Source organism: Dendrobates tinctorius, unplaced genomic scaffold (assembly GCF_039654945.1).
Source record: "Dendrobates tinctorius isolate UK_male_01 unplaced genomic scaffold, ASM3965494v1 ptg000065l, whole genome shotgun sequence".
Taxonomy (NCBI): Eukaryota; Metazoa; Chordata; class Amphibia; order Anura; family Dendrobatidae; genus Dendrobates; species Dendrobates tinctorius.
Genome location: NW_027361733.1, coordinates 4,195,569 through 4,211,035, shown reverse-complemented (window position 1 = coordinate 4,211,035; position 15,467 = coordinate 4,195,569). Strand labels below are relative to the sequence as shown.

Sequence of the window (15,467 nt, the reverse complement as noted above, 5' to 3'; positions counted from 1 at the left end):
GTTGTGTCACATTCAGTCTGAAGAAGGTCCATAATAGAGACCGAAACGTTACGTATATATTGAATGTACATCATGTGGATTACTAAGCTGTGAATAATAAAAAGGAACTTCTATTTTTTGCATTTGGGAGTGCCGGATTTTTTTCCTATAGAGACTGTATATAGGTATGTACACACACACTGTTCGAGATGCCTGGCCATATAACATGATGCTACATGATGGCGTCAGATGTCTGCAGCTCCCCAGGCAGCAACTCTGCTGCAACGCTGATGAAGCCACATCTCACCCCCTCTGTCACCCAGTCACACAGCTGTATTATGCAGGTACCAGGCATCTCAAAATCCCTGGACGTTACTCATTTCACCCAAACGGGAAGTGGGAGAAGCAGCTGCATCATCTGAGGTGCGGTGGTGCCAGCTCATCAGATGCCATCGCCGCCAACTGCAGAAAAATCTGCCGCCAAAGCAAAAATAACCCAATGCAAAGACAAGATCCAGAGAATGCACACAAGAGGGCGACTCGGGCCATCTAGTGACCTCTTGTCTTGTACTCCATGTGTTAGGACTGCTGAAGTCCGATGCTGTAATCCCTCTATCCAATCACTATGATGAGTGACAAATCATTAACATTATAAAGGGGGCTCTACTGAGGGGCTTCGCTGACATGGGCGCTCTCTGACAAAGTAAATTCCTCATTCACCCTTCTCAGTGCCCCCGGTATATCGTGAGCTAGTGGGATAGAGAGGACCTGAGACTTGGGTGACCTTTACACTCTGTGAAATACTGAGCCGACCGCCACGTCAAGGTCACTCTTGTTATTCTCCAGTCACTTCCAGAGCTGCATTCACCTTTGTACTGCTAAAAACCCAATGGTTGGGAGGATTGGTGTATGAGATATAGTAACCTCCAAAACACACAACAAGTGGCACAAAGTATACAGCGCATTATGAGGAGAATAAACCGGGTAATTAATTGACTACATAAAACGCCTCCTCGACAACATAAGCACCGACAGTGACACCCAGAAAGAGACACCAGTTTACAGAAGCATCGCCAGCGGGGAGCTCACACTTACTTGATAACAGGACTAAAGAGGCTATGAAGACGACAATAAAGTCTGACACCCTAGAAAAGAAAAAGGAGAGTCACCGACAGCACCACATTCACATAAAGCTTACTGCCCAGATCCACCCGACCCATGGCCCTATTATACATATAGCATAAATTTCCAAATAAGGTGAGGTTACAGTGTACATACATTACCTTTCTTGTATTATACCCAAGAGCTGCACTCACTATTCTGCTGGTGCAGTCACTGTGTACATACATTACATTACTTATCCTGTGTTGATCCTGAGTTACATCCTGTATTATACTCCAGAGCTGCACTCGCTATTCTGCTGGTGGAGTCACTGTGTACATACATTACATTACTTATCCTGTGTTGATCCTGAGTTACATCCTGTATTATACTCCAGAGCTGCACTTGCTATTCTGCTGGTGGAGTCACTGTGTACATACATTACATTACTTATCCTGTACTGACCTTGAGTTACATCCTGTATTATACCCCAGAGCTGCACTCACTATTCTGCTGGTGGAGTCACTGTGTACACAAATTACAATACTTATTCTGTGCTGATCCTGAGTTACATCCTGCATTATACTCTATAGCTGCACTCACTATTCTGCTGGTTGAGTCAATGTGTACATACATTACATTACTTATCCTGTAGTGATCCTGAGTTGCATCCTGTATTATACTTCAGAGCTGCACTCACTATTCTGCTGGTGCAGTCACTGTGTACATACATTACTTTACTTATCCTGTGTTGATCCTGAGTTACATCCTGTATTATACTCCAGAGCTGCACTCACTATTCTGCTGCTGGAGTCACTGTGTATATACATTACATTACTTATCCTGTACTGATCCTGAGTTACATCCTGTATTATACCCCAGAGCTGCACTCACTATTTTGCTGGTGCACTGTGCACATTACATTACTTATCCTGTACTGACCCCGAGTTACATCCTGTATTATACCCCAAAGCTGCACTCACTATTCTGCTGGTGGAGTCAATGTGTACACAAATTACAATACTTATCCTGTGTTGATCCTGAGTTACATCCTGTATTATACTCCAGAGCTGCACTCGCTATTCTGCTGGTGGAGTCACTGTGTACATACAGTGGGGAAAAAAAGTATTTAGTCAGTCAGCAATAGTGCAAGTTCCACCACTTAAAAAGATGAGAGGCGTCTGTAATTTACATCATAGGTAGACCTCAACTATGGGAAACAAACTGAGAAAAAAAAAATCCAGAAAATCACATTGTCTGTTATTTTTTCATTTTATTTGCATATTATGGTGGAAAATAAGTATTTGGTCAGAAACAAGCAATCAAGATTTCTGGCTCTCACAGACCTGTAACTTCTTCTTTAAGAGTCTCCTCTTTCCTCCACTCATTACCTGTAGTAATGGCACCTGTTTAAACTTGTTATCAGTATAAAAAGACACCTGTGCACACCCTCAAACAGTCTGACTCCAAACTCCACTATGGTGAAGACCAAAGAGCTGTCAAAGGACACCAGAAACAAAATTGTAGCCCTGCACCAGGCTGGGAAGACTGAATCTGCAATAGCCAACCAGCTTGGAGTGAAGAAATCAACTGTGGGAGCAATAATTAGAAAATGGAAGACATACAAGACCACTGATAATCTCCCTCGATCTGGTGCTCCACGCAAAATCCCACCCCGTGGGGTCAGAATGATCACAAGAATGGTGAGCAAAAATCCCAGAACCACGCGGGGGGGACCTAGTGAATGAACTGCAGAGAGCTGGGACCAATGTAACAAGGCCTACCATAAGTAACACACTACGCCACCATGGACTCAGATCCTGCAGTGCCAGACGTGTCCCACTGCTTAAGCCTGTACATGTCCGGGCCCGTCTGAAGTTTGCTAGAGAGCATTTGGATGATCCAGAGTTTTGGGAGAATGTCCTATGGTCTGATGAAACCAAACTGGAACTGTTTGGTAGAAACACAACTTGTCGTGTTTGGAGGAAAAAGAATACTGAGTTGCATCCATCAAACACCATACCTACTGTAAAGCATGGTGGTGGAAACATCATGCTTTGGGGCTGTTTCTCTGCAAAGGGGCCAGGACGACTGATCCGGGTACATGAAAGAATGAATGGGGCCATGTATCGTGAGATTTTGAGTGCAAACCTCCTTCCATCAGCAAGGGCATTGAAGATGAAACGTGGCTGGGTCTTTCAACATGACAATGATCCAAAGCACACCGCCAGGGCAACGAAGGAGTGGCTTCGTAAGAAGCATTTCAAGGTCCTGGAGTGGCCTAGCCAGTCTCCAGATCTCAACCCTATAGAAAACCTTTGGGGGGAGTTGAAAGTCCGTGTTGCCAAGCGAAAAGCCAAAAACATCACTGCTCTAGAGGAGATCTGCATGGAGGAATGGGCCAACATACCAACAACAGTGTGTGGCAACCTTGTGAAGACTTACAGAAAACGTTTGACCTCTGTCATTGCCAACAAAGGATATATCACAAAGTATTGAGATGAAATTTTGTTTCTGACCAAATACTTATTTTCCACCATAATATGCAAATAAAATGAAAAAAAAGCAGACAATGTGATTTTCTGGATGTTTTTTTCTCAGTTTGTCTCCCATAGTTGAGGTCTACCTATGATGTAAATTACAGACGCCTCTCATCTTTTTAAGTGGTTGAACTTGCACTATTGCTGACTGACTAAATACTTTTTTTCCCCACTGTACATTACATTACTTATCCTGTGCTGATCCTGAGTTACATCCTGTATTATACTCCAGAGCTGCACTCACTATTCTGCTGGTCGAGTCACTGTGTACATACATTACATTACTTATCCTGTGCTGATCCTGAGTTACATCCTGTATTATACTCCAGAGCTGCACTCACTATTCTGCTGGTGGAGTCACTGAGTACACAAATTACAATACTTATTCTGTACTGATCCTGAGTCACATCCTGTATTATACTCCAGAGCTGCACTCACTATTCTGCTGGTGGAGTCACTGTGTACACAAATTCCAATACTTATCCTGTGTTGATCCTGAGTTACATCCTGCATTATACTCCAGAGCTGCACTCGCTATTCTGCTGGTGGAGTCACAGTGTACATACATTACATTACTTATCCTGTGCTGATCCTGAGTTACATCCTGTATTATACTCCAGAGCTGCACTCACTATTCTGCTGGTGGAGTCACAGTGTACATACATTACATATCCTGTACTGACCCTGAGTTACATCCTGTATTATACCCTAGAGCTGCACTCACTATTCTGCTGGTGGAGTCACTGTGTACACAATTTACAATACTTATTCTGTACTGATCCTGAGTTACATCCTGTATTATACTCCAGAGCTGCACTCGCTATTCTGCTGGTGGAGTCACTGTGTACATACATTACATTACTTATCCTGTGTTGATCCTGAGTTACATCCTGTATTATACTCCAGAGCTGCACTTGCTATTCTGCTGGTGGAGTCACTGTGTACATACATTACATTACTTATCCTGTACTGACCTTGAGTTACATCCTGTATTATACCCCAGAGCTGCACTCACTATTCTGCTGGTGGAGTCACTGTGTACACAAATTACAATACTTATTCTGTGCTGATCCTGAGTTACATCCTGCATTATACTCTATAGCTGCACTCACTATTCTGCTGGTTGAGTCAATGTGTACATACATTACATTACTTATCCTGTAGTGATCCTGAGTTGCATCCTGTATTATACTTCAGAGCTGCACTCACTATTCTGCTGGTGCAGTCACTGTGTACATACATTACTTTACTTATCCTGTGTTGATCCTGAGTTACATCCTGTATTATACTCCAGAGCTGCACTCACTATTCTGCTGCTGGAGTCACTGTGTATATACATTACATTACTTATCCTGTACTGATCCTGAGTTACATCCTGTATTATACCCCAGAGCTGCACTCACTATTTTGCTGGTGCACTGTGCACATTACATTACTTATCCTGTACTGACCCCGAGTTACATCCTGTATTATACCCCAAAGCTGCACTCACTATTCTGCTGGTGGAGTCAATGTGTACACAAATTACAATACTTATCCTGTGTTGATCCTGAGTTACATCCTGTATTATACTCCAGAGCTGCACTCGCTATTCTGCTGGTGGAGTCACTGTGTACATACAGTGGGGAAAAAAAGTATTTAGTCAGTCAGCAATAGTGCAAGTTCCACCACTTAAAAAGATGAGAGGCGTCTGTAATTTACATCATAGGTAGACCTCAACTATGGGAAACAAACTGAGAAAAAAAAAATCCAGAAAATCACATTGTCTGTTATTTTTTCATTTTATTTGCATATTATGGTGGAAAATAAGTATTTGGTCAGAAACAAGCAATCAAGATTTCTGGCTCTCACAGACCTGTAACTTCTTCTTTAAGAGTCTCCTCTTTCCTCCACTCATTACCTGTAGTAATGGCACCTGTTTAAACTTGTTATCAGTATAAAAAGACACCTGTGCACACCCTCAAACAGTCTGACTCCAAACTCCACTATGGTGAAGACCAAAGAGCTGTCAAAGGACACCAGAAACAAAATTGTAGCCCTGCACCAGGCTGGGAAGACTGAATCTGCAATAGCCAACCAGCTTGGAGTGAAGAAATCAACTGTGGGAGCAATAATTAGAAAATGGAAGACATACAAGACCACTGATAATCTCCCTCGATCTGGTGCTCCACGCAAAATCCCACCCCGTGGGGTCAGAATGATCACAAGAATGGTGAGCAAAAATCCCAGAACCACGCGGGGGGGACCTAGTGAATGAACTGCAGAGAGCTGGGACCAATGTAACAAGGCCTACCATAAGTAACACACTACGCCACCATGGACTCAGATCCTGCAGTGCCAGACGTGTCCCACTGCTTAAGCCTGTACATGTCCGGGCCCGTCTGAAGTTTGCTAGAGAGCATTTGGATGATCCAGAGTTTTGGGAGAATGTCCTATGGTCTGATGAAACCAAACTGGAACTGTTTGGTAGAAACACAACTTGTCGTGTTTGGAGGAAAAAGAATACTGAGTTGCATCCATCAAACACCATACCTACTGTAAAGCATGGTGGTGGAAACATCATGCTTTGGGGCTGTTTCTCTGCAAAGGGGCCAGGACGACTGATCCGGGTACATGAAAGAATGAATGGGGCCATGTATCGTGAGATTTTGAGTGCAAACCTCCTTCCATCAGCAAGGGCATTGAAGATGAAACGTGGCTGGGTCTTTCAACATGACAATGATCCAAAGCACACCGCCAGGGCAACGAAGGAGTGGCTTCGTAAGAAGCATTTCAAGGTCCTGGAGTGGCCTAGCCAGTCTCCAGATCTCAACCCTATAGAAAACCTTTGGGGGGAGTTGAAAGTCCGTGTTGCCAAGCGAAAAGCCAAAAACATCACTGCTCTAGAGGAGATCTGCATGGAGGAATGGGCCAACATACCAACAACAGTGTGTGGCAACCTTGTGAAGACTTACAGAAAACGTTTGACCTCTGTCATTGCCAACAAAGGATATATCACAAAGTATTGAGATGAAATTTTGTTTCTGACCAAATACTTATTTTCCACCATAATATGCAAATAAAATGAAAAAAAAGCAGACAATGTGATTTTCTGGATTTTTTTTTCTCAGTTTGTCTCCCATAGTTGAGGTCTACCTATGATGTAAATTACAGACGCCTCTCATCTTTTTAAGTGGTTGAACTTGCACTATTGCTGACTGACTAAATACTTTTTTTCCCCACTGTACATTACATTACTTATCCTGTGCTGATCCTGAGTTACATCCTGTATTATACTCCAGAGCTGCACTCACTATTCTGCTGGTCGAGTCACTGTGTACATACATTACATTACTTATCCTGTGCTGATCCTGAGTTACATCCTGTATTATACTCCAGAGCTGCACTCACTATTCTGCTGGTGGAGTCACTGAGTACACAAATTACAATACTTATTCTGTACTGATCCTGAGTCACATCCTGTATTATACTCCAGAGCTGCACTCACTATTCTGCTGGTGGAGTCACTGTGTACACAAATTCCAATACTTATCCTGTGTTGATCCTGAGTTACATCCTGCATTATACTCCAGAGCTGCACTCGCTATTCTGCTGGTGGAGTCACAGTGTACATACATTACATTACTTATCCTGTGCTGATCCTGAGTTACATCCTGTATTATACTCCAGAGCTGCACTCACTATTCTGCTGGTGGAGTCACAGTGTACATACATTACATATCCTGTACTGACCCTGAGTTACATCCTGTATTATACCCTAGAGCTGCACTCACTATTCTGCTGGTGGAGTCACTGTGTACACAATTTACAATACTTATTCTGTACTGATCCTGAGTTACATCCTGTATTATACCCCAGAGCTGCACTCACTATTCTGCTGGTGGAGTCACTGTGTACACAAATTACAATACTTATTCTGTGCTGATCCTGAGTTACATCCTGCATTATACTCTATAGCTACACTCACTATTTTGCTGGTTGAGTCAATGTGTACATACATTACATTACTTATCCTGTAGTGATCCTGAGTTGCATCCTGTATTATACTTCAGAGCTGCACTCACTATTCTGCTGGTGCAGTCACTGTGTACATACATTACTTTACTTATCCTGTGTTGATCCTGAGTTACATCCTGTATTATACTCCAGAGCTGCACTCACTATTCTGCTGCTGGAGTCACTGTGTACATACATTACATTACTTATCCTGTACTGATCCTGAGTTACATCCTGTATTATACCCCAGAGCTGCACTCACTATTTTGCTGGTGCACTGTGCACATTACATTACTTATCCTGTACTGACCCCGAGTTACATCCTGTATTATACCCCAAAGCTGCACTCACTATTCTGCTGGTGGAGTCAATGTGTACACAAATTACAATACTTATCCTGTGTTGATCCTGAGTTACATCCTGTATTATACTCCAGAGCTGCACTCGCTATTCTGCTGGTGGAGTCACTGTGTACATACATTACATTACTTATCCTGTGCTGATCCTGAGTTACATCCTGTATTATACTCCAGAGCTGCACTCACTATTCTGCTGGTCGAGTCACTGTGTACATACATTACATTACTTATCCTGTGCTGATCCTGAGTTACATCCTGTATTATACTCCAGAGCTGCACTCACTATTCTGCTGGTGGAGTCACTGTGTACACAAATTACAATACTTATTCTGTACTGATCCTGAGTCACATCCTGTATTATACTCCAGAGCTGCACTCACTATTCTGCTGGTGGAGTCACTGTGTACACAAATTCCAATACTTATCCTGTGTTGATCCTGAGTTACATCCTGCATTATACTCCAGAGCTGCACTCGCTATTCTGCTGGTGGAGTCACTGTGTACATACATTACATTACTTATCCTGTGCTGATCCTGAGTTACATCCTGTATTATACTCCAGAGCTGCACTCACTATTCTGCTGGTGGAGTCACAGTGTACATACATTACATATCCTGTACTGACCCTGAGTTACATCCTGTATTATACCCCAGAGCTGCACTCACTATTCTGCTGGTGGAGTCACTGTGTACACAATTTACAATACTTATTCTGTACTGATCCTGAGTTACATCCTGTATTATACCCCAGAGCTGCACTCACTATTCTGCTGGTGGAGTCACTGTGTACACAAATTACAATACTTATTCTGTGCTGATCCTGAGTTACATCCTGCATTATACTCTATAGCTGCACTCACTATTCTGCTGGTTGAGTCAATGTGTACATACATTACATTACTTATCCTGTAGTGATCCTGAGTTGCATCCTGTATTATACTTCAGAGCTGCACTCACTATTCTGCTGGTGCAGTCACTGTGTACATACATTACTTATCCTGTGTTGATCCTGAGTTACATCCTGTATTATACTCCAGAGCTGCACTCACTATTCTGCTGCTGGAGTCACTGTGTACATACATTACATTACTTATCCTGTACTGACCCTGAGTTACATCCTGTATTATACCCCAGAGCTGCACTCACTATTCTGCTGGTGGAGTCACTGTGTACACAATTTACAATACTTATTCTGTACTGATCCTGAGTTACATCCTGTATTATACCCCAGAGCTGCACTCACTATTCTGCTGGTGGAGTCACTGTGCACATTACATTACTTATCCTGTACTGATCCCGAGTTACATCCTGTATTATACCCCAGAGCTGCACTCACTATTGTGCTGGTGGAGTCACTGTGTACACAAATTACAATACTTATTCTGTACTGATCCTGAGTTACATCCTGCATTATACTCCAGAGCTGCACTCGCTATTCTGCTGGTGGAGTCACTGTGTACATACATTACATTACTTATCCTGTGCTGATCCTGAGTTACATCCTGTATTATACTCCAGAGCTGCACTCACTATTCTGCTGGTGGAGTCACGGTGCACACAAATTACAATACTTATCCTGTGTTGATCCTGAGTTACATCCTGTATTATACTCCAGAGCTGCACTCACTATTCTGCTGGTGGAGTCACGGTGTACACAAATTACAATACTTATCCTGTGTTGATCCTGAGTTACATCCTGTATTATACCCCAGAGCTGCACTCGCTATTCTGCTGGTGGAGTCACTGTGTACATACATTACATTACTTATCCAGTACTGATCCTGAGTTACATCCTGTAATATACTCCAGAGCTGCACTCGCTATTCTGCTGGTGGAGTCACTGTGTACATACATTTCATTACTTATCCTGTACTGATCCTGAGTTACATCCTGTATTATACTCCAGAGCTGCACTCGCTATTCTGCTGGTGGAGTCACGGTGTACACAAATTACAATACTTATTCTGTACTGATCCTGAGTTACATCCTGTATTATACTCCAGAGCTGCACTCACTATTCTGCTGGTACAGTCACTGTGTACACACATTACTTATCCTGTACTGATCCTGAGTTACATCCTGTATTATACCCCAGAGCTGCACTCACTATTCTGCTGGTGGAGTCACTGTGTACACAAATTACAATACTTATCCTGTACTGACCCTGAGTTACATCCTGTATTATACCCCAGAGCTGCACTCGCTATTCTGCTGGTGGAGTCACTGTGTACATACATTACATTACTTATCCTGTACTGACCCTGAGTTACATCCTGTATTATACCCCAGAGCTGCACTCACTATTCTGCTGGTGGAGTCACTGTGTACACAAATTACAATACTAATTCTGTACTGATCCTGAGTTACATCCTGTATTATACCCCAGAGCTGCACTCACTACTCGGCTGGTGGAGTCACTGTGTACATACATTACATTACTTATCCCGTACTGATCCTGAGTTACATCCTGTATTATACTCCAGAGCTGCACTCACTATTCTGCTGGTACAGTCACTGTGTACACACATTACTTATCCTGTACTGATCCTGAGTTACATTCTGTATTATACCCCAGAGCTGCACTCACTATTCTGCTGGTGCAGTCACTGTGCATATTACATTACTTATCCTGTACTGACCCTGAGTTACATCCTGTATTATACCCCAGAGCTGCACTTACTATTGTGCTGGTGGAGTCACTGTGTACACAAATTACAATACTTATTCTGTACTGATCCTGAGTTACATCCTGTATTATACTCCAGAGCTGCACTCACTATTCGGCTGGTGGAGTCACTGTGTACATACATTACATTACTTATCCTCAACTGATCCTGAGTCACATCCTGTATTATACTCCAGAGCTGCACTCGCTATTCTGCTGGTGGAGTCACTGTGTACATACATTACATTACTTATCCTGTGCTGATCCTGAGTTACATCCTGTATTATACTCCAGAGCTGCACTCGCTATTCTGCTGGTGGAGTCACTGTGTACATACATTACATTACTTATCCTGTGTTGATCCTGAGTTACATCCTGTATTATACTCCAGAGCTGCACTCGCTATTCTGCTGGTGGAGTCACTGTGTACATACATTACATTACTTATCCTGTACTGACCCTGAGTTACATCCTGTATTATACCCCAGAGCTGCACTCACTATTCTGCTGGTGGAGTCACTGTGTACACAAATTACAATACTTATTCTGTACTGATCCTGAGTTACATCCTGTATTATACCCCAAAGCTGCACTCACTATTCGGCTGGTGGAGTCACTGTGTACATACATTACATTACTTATCCCGTACTGATCCTGAGTTACATCCTGTATTATACTCCAGAGCTGCACTCACTATTCTGCTGGTACAGTCACTGTGTACACACATTACATTACTTATCCTGTACTGATCCTGAGTTAAATCCTGTATTATACCCCAGAGCTGCACTCACTATTTTGCTGGTGAAGTCACTGTGCACTTTACTTATCCTGTACTGACCCCAAGTTACATCCTTTATTATACCCCAGAGCTGCACTCACTATTCTGCTGGTGGAGTCCTGTACTGATCCTGAGTTACATCCTGCATTATACTCTATAGCTGCACTCACTATTCTGCTGGTTGAGTCACTGTGTACATACATTACATTACTTTTCCTGTGCTGATCCCGAGTTACATCCTGCATTATACTCCAGAGCTGCACTCACTATTCTGCTGGTGGAGTCATGGAGTACACAAATTACAATACTTATTCTGTACTGATCCGGAGTTACATCCTCTATGATACTCCAGAGCTGCACTCACTATTCTGCTGGTGGAGTCACGGTGTACACAAATTACAATACTTATTCTGTACTGATCCTGAGTTACATCCTGTATTATACTCCAGAGCTGCACTCACTATTCTGCTGGTACAGTCACTGTGTACACACATTACATTACTTATCCTGTACTGATCCTGAGTTACATCCTGTATTATACCCCAGAGCTGCACTCACTATTTTGCTGGTGCAGTCACTGTGTACATACATTACATTACTTATCCTGTACTGATCCTGAGTTACATCCAGTATTATACCCCAGAGCTGCACTCACTATTCTGCTGGTGCAGTCACTGTGTACATACATTACATTACTTATCCTGTACTGACCCCGAGTTACATCCTGTATTATACTCCAGAGCTGCACTCACTATTCTGCTGGTGCAGTCACTGTGTACATACATTACATTACTTATGCTGTACTGATCCTGAGTTACATCCTGTTTTATACTCCAGAGCTTCACTCACTATTCTGCTGGTGCAGTCACTGTGTACATACATTACATTACTTATCCTATACTGATCCTGAGTTACATCCTGTATTATACTCCAGAGCTGCACTCACTATTCTGCTGGTGCTGTCACTGTGTACATACATTACTTATCCTGTACTGACCCCGAGTTACATCCTGTATTATACTCCAGAGCTGCACTCACTATTCTGCTGGTGCAGTCACTGTGTACATACATTACATTACTGATCCTGTACTGATCCTGAGTTACATCCTGTATTATACTCCAGAGCTGCACTCACTATTCTGCTGGTGCAGTCACTGTGTACATACATTACATTACTTATCCTGTACTGATCCTGAGTTACATCCTGTATTATACTCCAGAGCTGCACTCACTGTTCTACTTGGTGTTAATGGTAAGACTCGGAAAGCTTATGGATAAACATCTCGGTATGAGCTCTTTAAAATGCTACAATGACACCTGAGAAAGGTCGTAAAATGTAAAAAGGTAGGAAATATTGAGAAATAATAAAGGACATTTACTCACAGGTACCGACACCTGTTGCTCCAGCACAGGCTGCTCTGATGATCTCTGGAAGGCCTATGCTGGAGCGAAGGGGGTTAGAGTAGGTGAGTGTACCTTCTTTTTATATTTCACAGCAGTCCTGTGCTTTTGAAAAGTTTTTGTGGATGGTGGAATATCCTTTTAATCTTGCATAACGTGCAATGACATGTGACCGCTGTTTTGGATGTCATGGGTTCAGCGGTTATACTTGTCGTTTATGAACTCAATTACTAAGGTGTTTGATGGGGCTAACTAATGAGGTCATCTCCCTGGTTTCCCTAGGGAGCAGCAGTGATGGTGGCCATTAGGTGAATCACATCACTTTCACTAATCTAATTGTCCTGAACACACAGTGACTGAACATTTTTAATGTCTGACACATGGCATAAGCAGGGCCAGCAAACAGCACTATAAACCATTCACTTAATGGTAAGAATCGGAAAATACCTTAGACATGATGTCTTCAAGTTCACTCCTTGCCTTATAGGTGCCATCGTCATAGCGGAATCGATAGAGAACCTGCTCATTCTTAAACTGGTGCTTGTCGGATACTAGAAGCAGGAGGGGAAAAAACAGGGAAAAGAAAAATCTTTATTAAAAAAGGGACAGATAGAGGTGTGTATGGTATGTGTATAATCTACTATATAATCGTCTAATTCTGTCTGTAATGGAAATCCTGCGGCGCTGATTGGTCGCACCCGGCCAGGCGCGACCAATCAGCGACAGGCGAAGTCCATCCGCGAATTGGTGCGGCATTCGAATGATGCACGCCACCGCTACTGTCGGGAGTTCTGCAGCGCTAGCCGCTGATCTCCCGACGGTTGCTGCGGGTCATCTCCTGACGCACGGAGGTCAGCGGCGACGCAGCTGGGAGATGACTCTCCTCCAGGCCCTGGGTACCATAAACCTGTAAAAAATAGAATCAAAATAAAAAATAGTGATATACTCACCTTCCGACGGCCCCCGGACTCTTTCCCCCCTCTCTCCACGCTCCCGGCATCTTCCGGTCCCAGTAATGCTTTGCGCGAAAGACCGCTGATGACATCGCCCTCTCACGAGCGTGACATCATCTCCGGTCCTTCACGCTAAGCACTACTGGGACTGGAAGATGCCGGGAGCGTGGAGAGGAGATCGGGGGCCGCCAGAAGGGGAGTATATCTCTCTGTAACGGAAATCCCGGGTGCAGAGCACTGTGCCCTACCGATGCGATAAGATCGGGCTTCCATCTAATGTATATATAGTATGTAGGTATAATATATGTGTACAATGTGTGTGTATACTGTCTGTGTGTAAAATATATGTATGATGTGTGTATAGCATGTTTATGATATTTGCATGTGTGTGTATTTAAGATTTGTGCATGATTTGTGTGTGTGATACTTGTGCATAATGTATGTAGTGTATGATGTACAGTTATAATGTGCATATAGTGAAAAGGGAAAAGCTTGCGACACACATGCCTGCTAAATCTATAGGGCTTTATTAACCTGACAGCAGCCAAAAGAGTGTTCTTGTCTGGCTGTATAGGACAATAAAGCATGGAATATGTATTTTTATACATCAGTACGCAGAAAAAAAAATGCCAACAGAGTTATATATTTGTTCTTTAACAGAGGAGTTCATGGGTTCAGAGGCACTTGTCAGAAATTTCTCCTGCCGTATGCACCATAACACACGGTGAACAAGGTCTAATATAGGAGTGTGCAATAAGCATGTAATATACATGTATGATATGCATACATTATGTGTGTATGATGTGTGTGTATAGTATTGTGTGTGTATGTATACAGACACGGCCGAAAGTGTTGGCACCCTTGAAATTGTTCCATAAAATTGTGTGAAACAAAACATGTGTAGTTCCTTTGTGCGTATTAGAACAACAAAAAAACAAAGAAAAAAAGGCAAATTGGACATAATTTCACACAAAAGCCCAAAAATGGTCCGGACAAAATTGTTGCCACCCTCAGCTTAGTATTTGGTTGCACACCCTTTGAAATAAATAACTGCAGTCAATCACTTCCTCTAACCATCAACAAGCTTCTTACACCTCTCAACTGGAATCTTGTACCACTCGTCTTTTGCAAACTGCTCCAGGTCTCTTATATCTGAAGGGTGCCTTCTCACAACTGCAATCTTAAGATTTCTACACAGGTGTTTAATGGGATTTAGATCCGGACTCATTGCTGGCCACTTCAGAACTCTCCAGTGCTTTGTTTCCATCTACTTCTGGGTGCTTCTTGAAGTATGTCTGGGGTCATTGTCCTGCGAGAAGACCCATGACTTAGGATGCAAAGCCAGCTTTCTGACATTGAGCACTCCATTGCGACCCAAAATCCTTTGGTTATGTTCAGATTTCCTTTTATCTCTGTGTCAGCCATGGGGTCCTGGTGGGTCTCCTGCTATAGCTTTTCATTTCATTCAAATGTCGACAGACAGCACTGACACTGATGCCCCCTGAGCCTGCAGGACAGCTTGCATTTCTTTGGAACTTGATTGGGGCTGCTTATCCACCATCCAGACTATCCTGTGTTGCTGCCTTTCATCAATTTTTCCTCTGCCGTCCACGTCCAGGGAGATTAGCTACAGTGCCATGGATTGTAAACTTCTTGATTATGTTGCGCACCGTGGACAAAGGAACATCACGATCT

General features: G+C 43.0%; 1 protein-coding gene across 1 annotated transcript in view; it reads right to left on the bottom strand.

Moving 5' to 3' along the window:
* Positions 1 to 15,467, bottom strand: part of PREX1 (phosphatidylinositol-3,4,5-trisphosphate dependent Rac exchange factor 1) — a 180,816-nt gene that overhangs the window by 62,014 nt on the left and 103,335 nt on the right. The window contains exons 12-13 of the mRNA XM_073580534.1: positions 13,267 to 13,370; positions 1,075 to 1,124 (exon numbers count right to left, since the gene is read on the bottom strand). Of these exons, the coding sequence (XP_073436635.1) occupies positions 1,075 to 1,124; positions 13,267 to 13,370 (154 nt within the window). The remainder of the gene's footprint in view (positions 1 to 1,074; positions 1,125 to 13,266; positions 13,371 to 15,467) is intronic.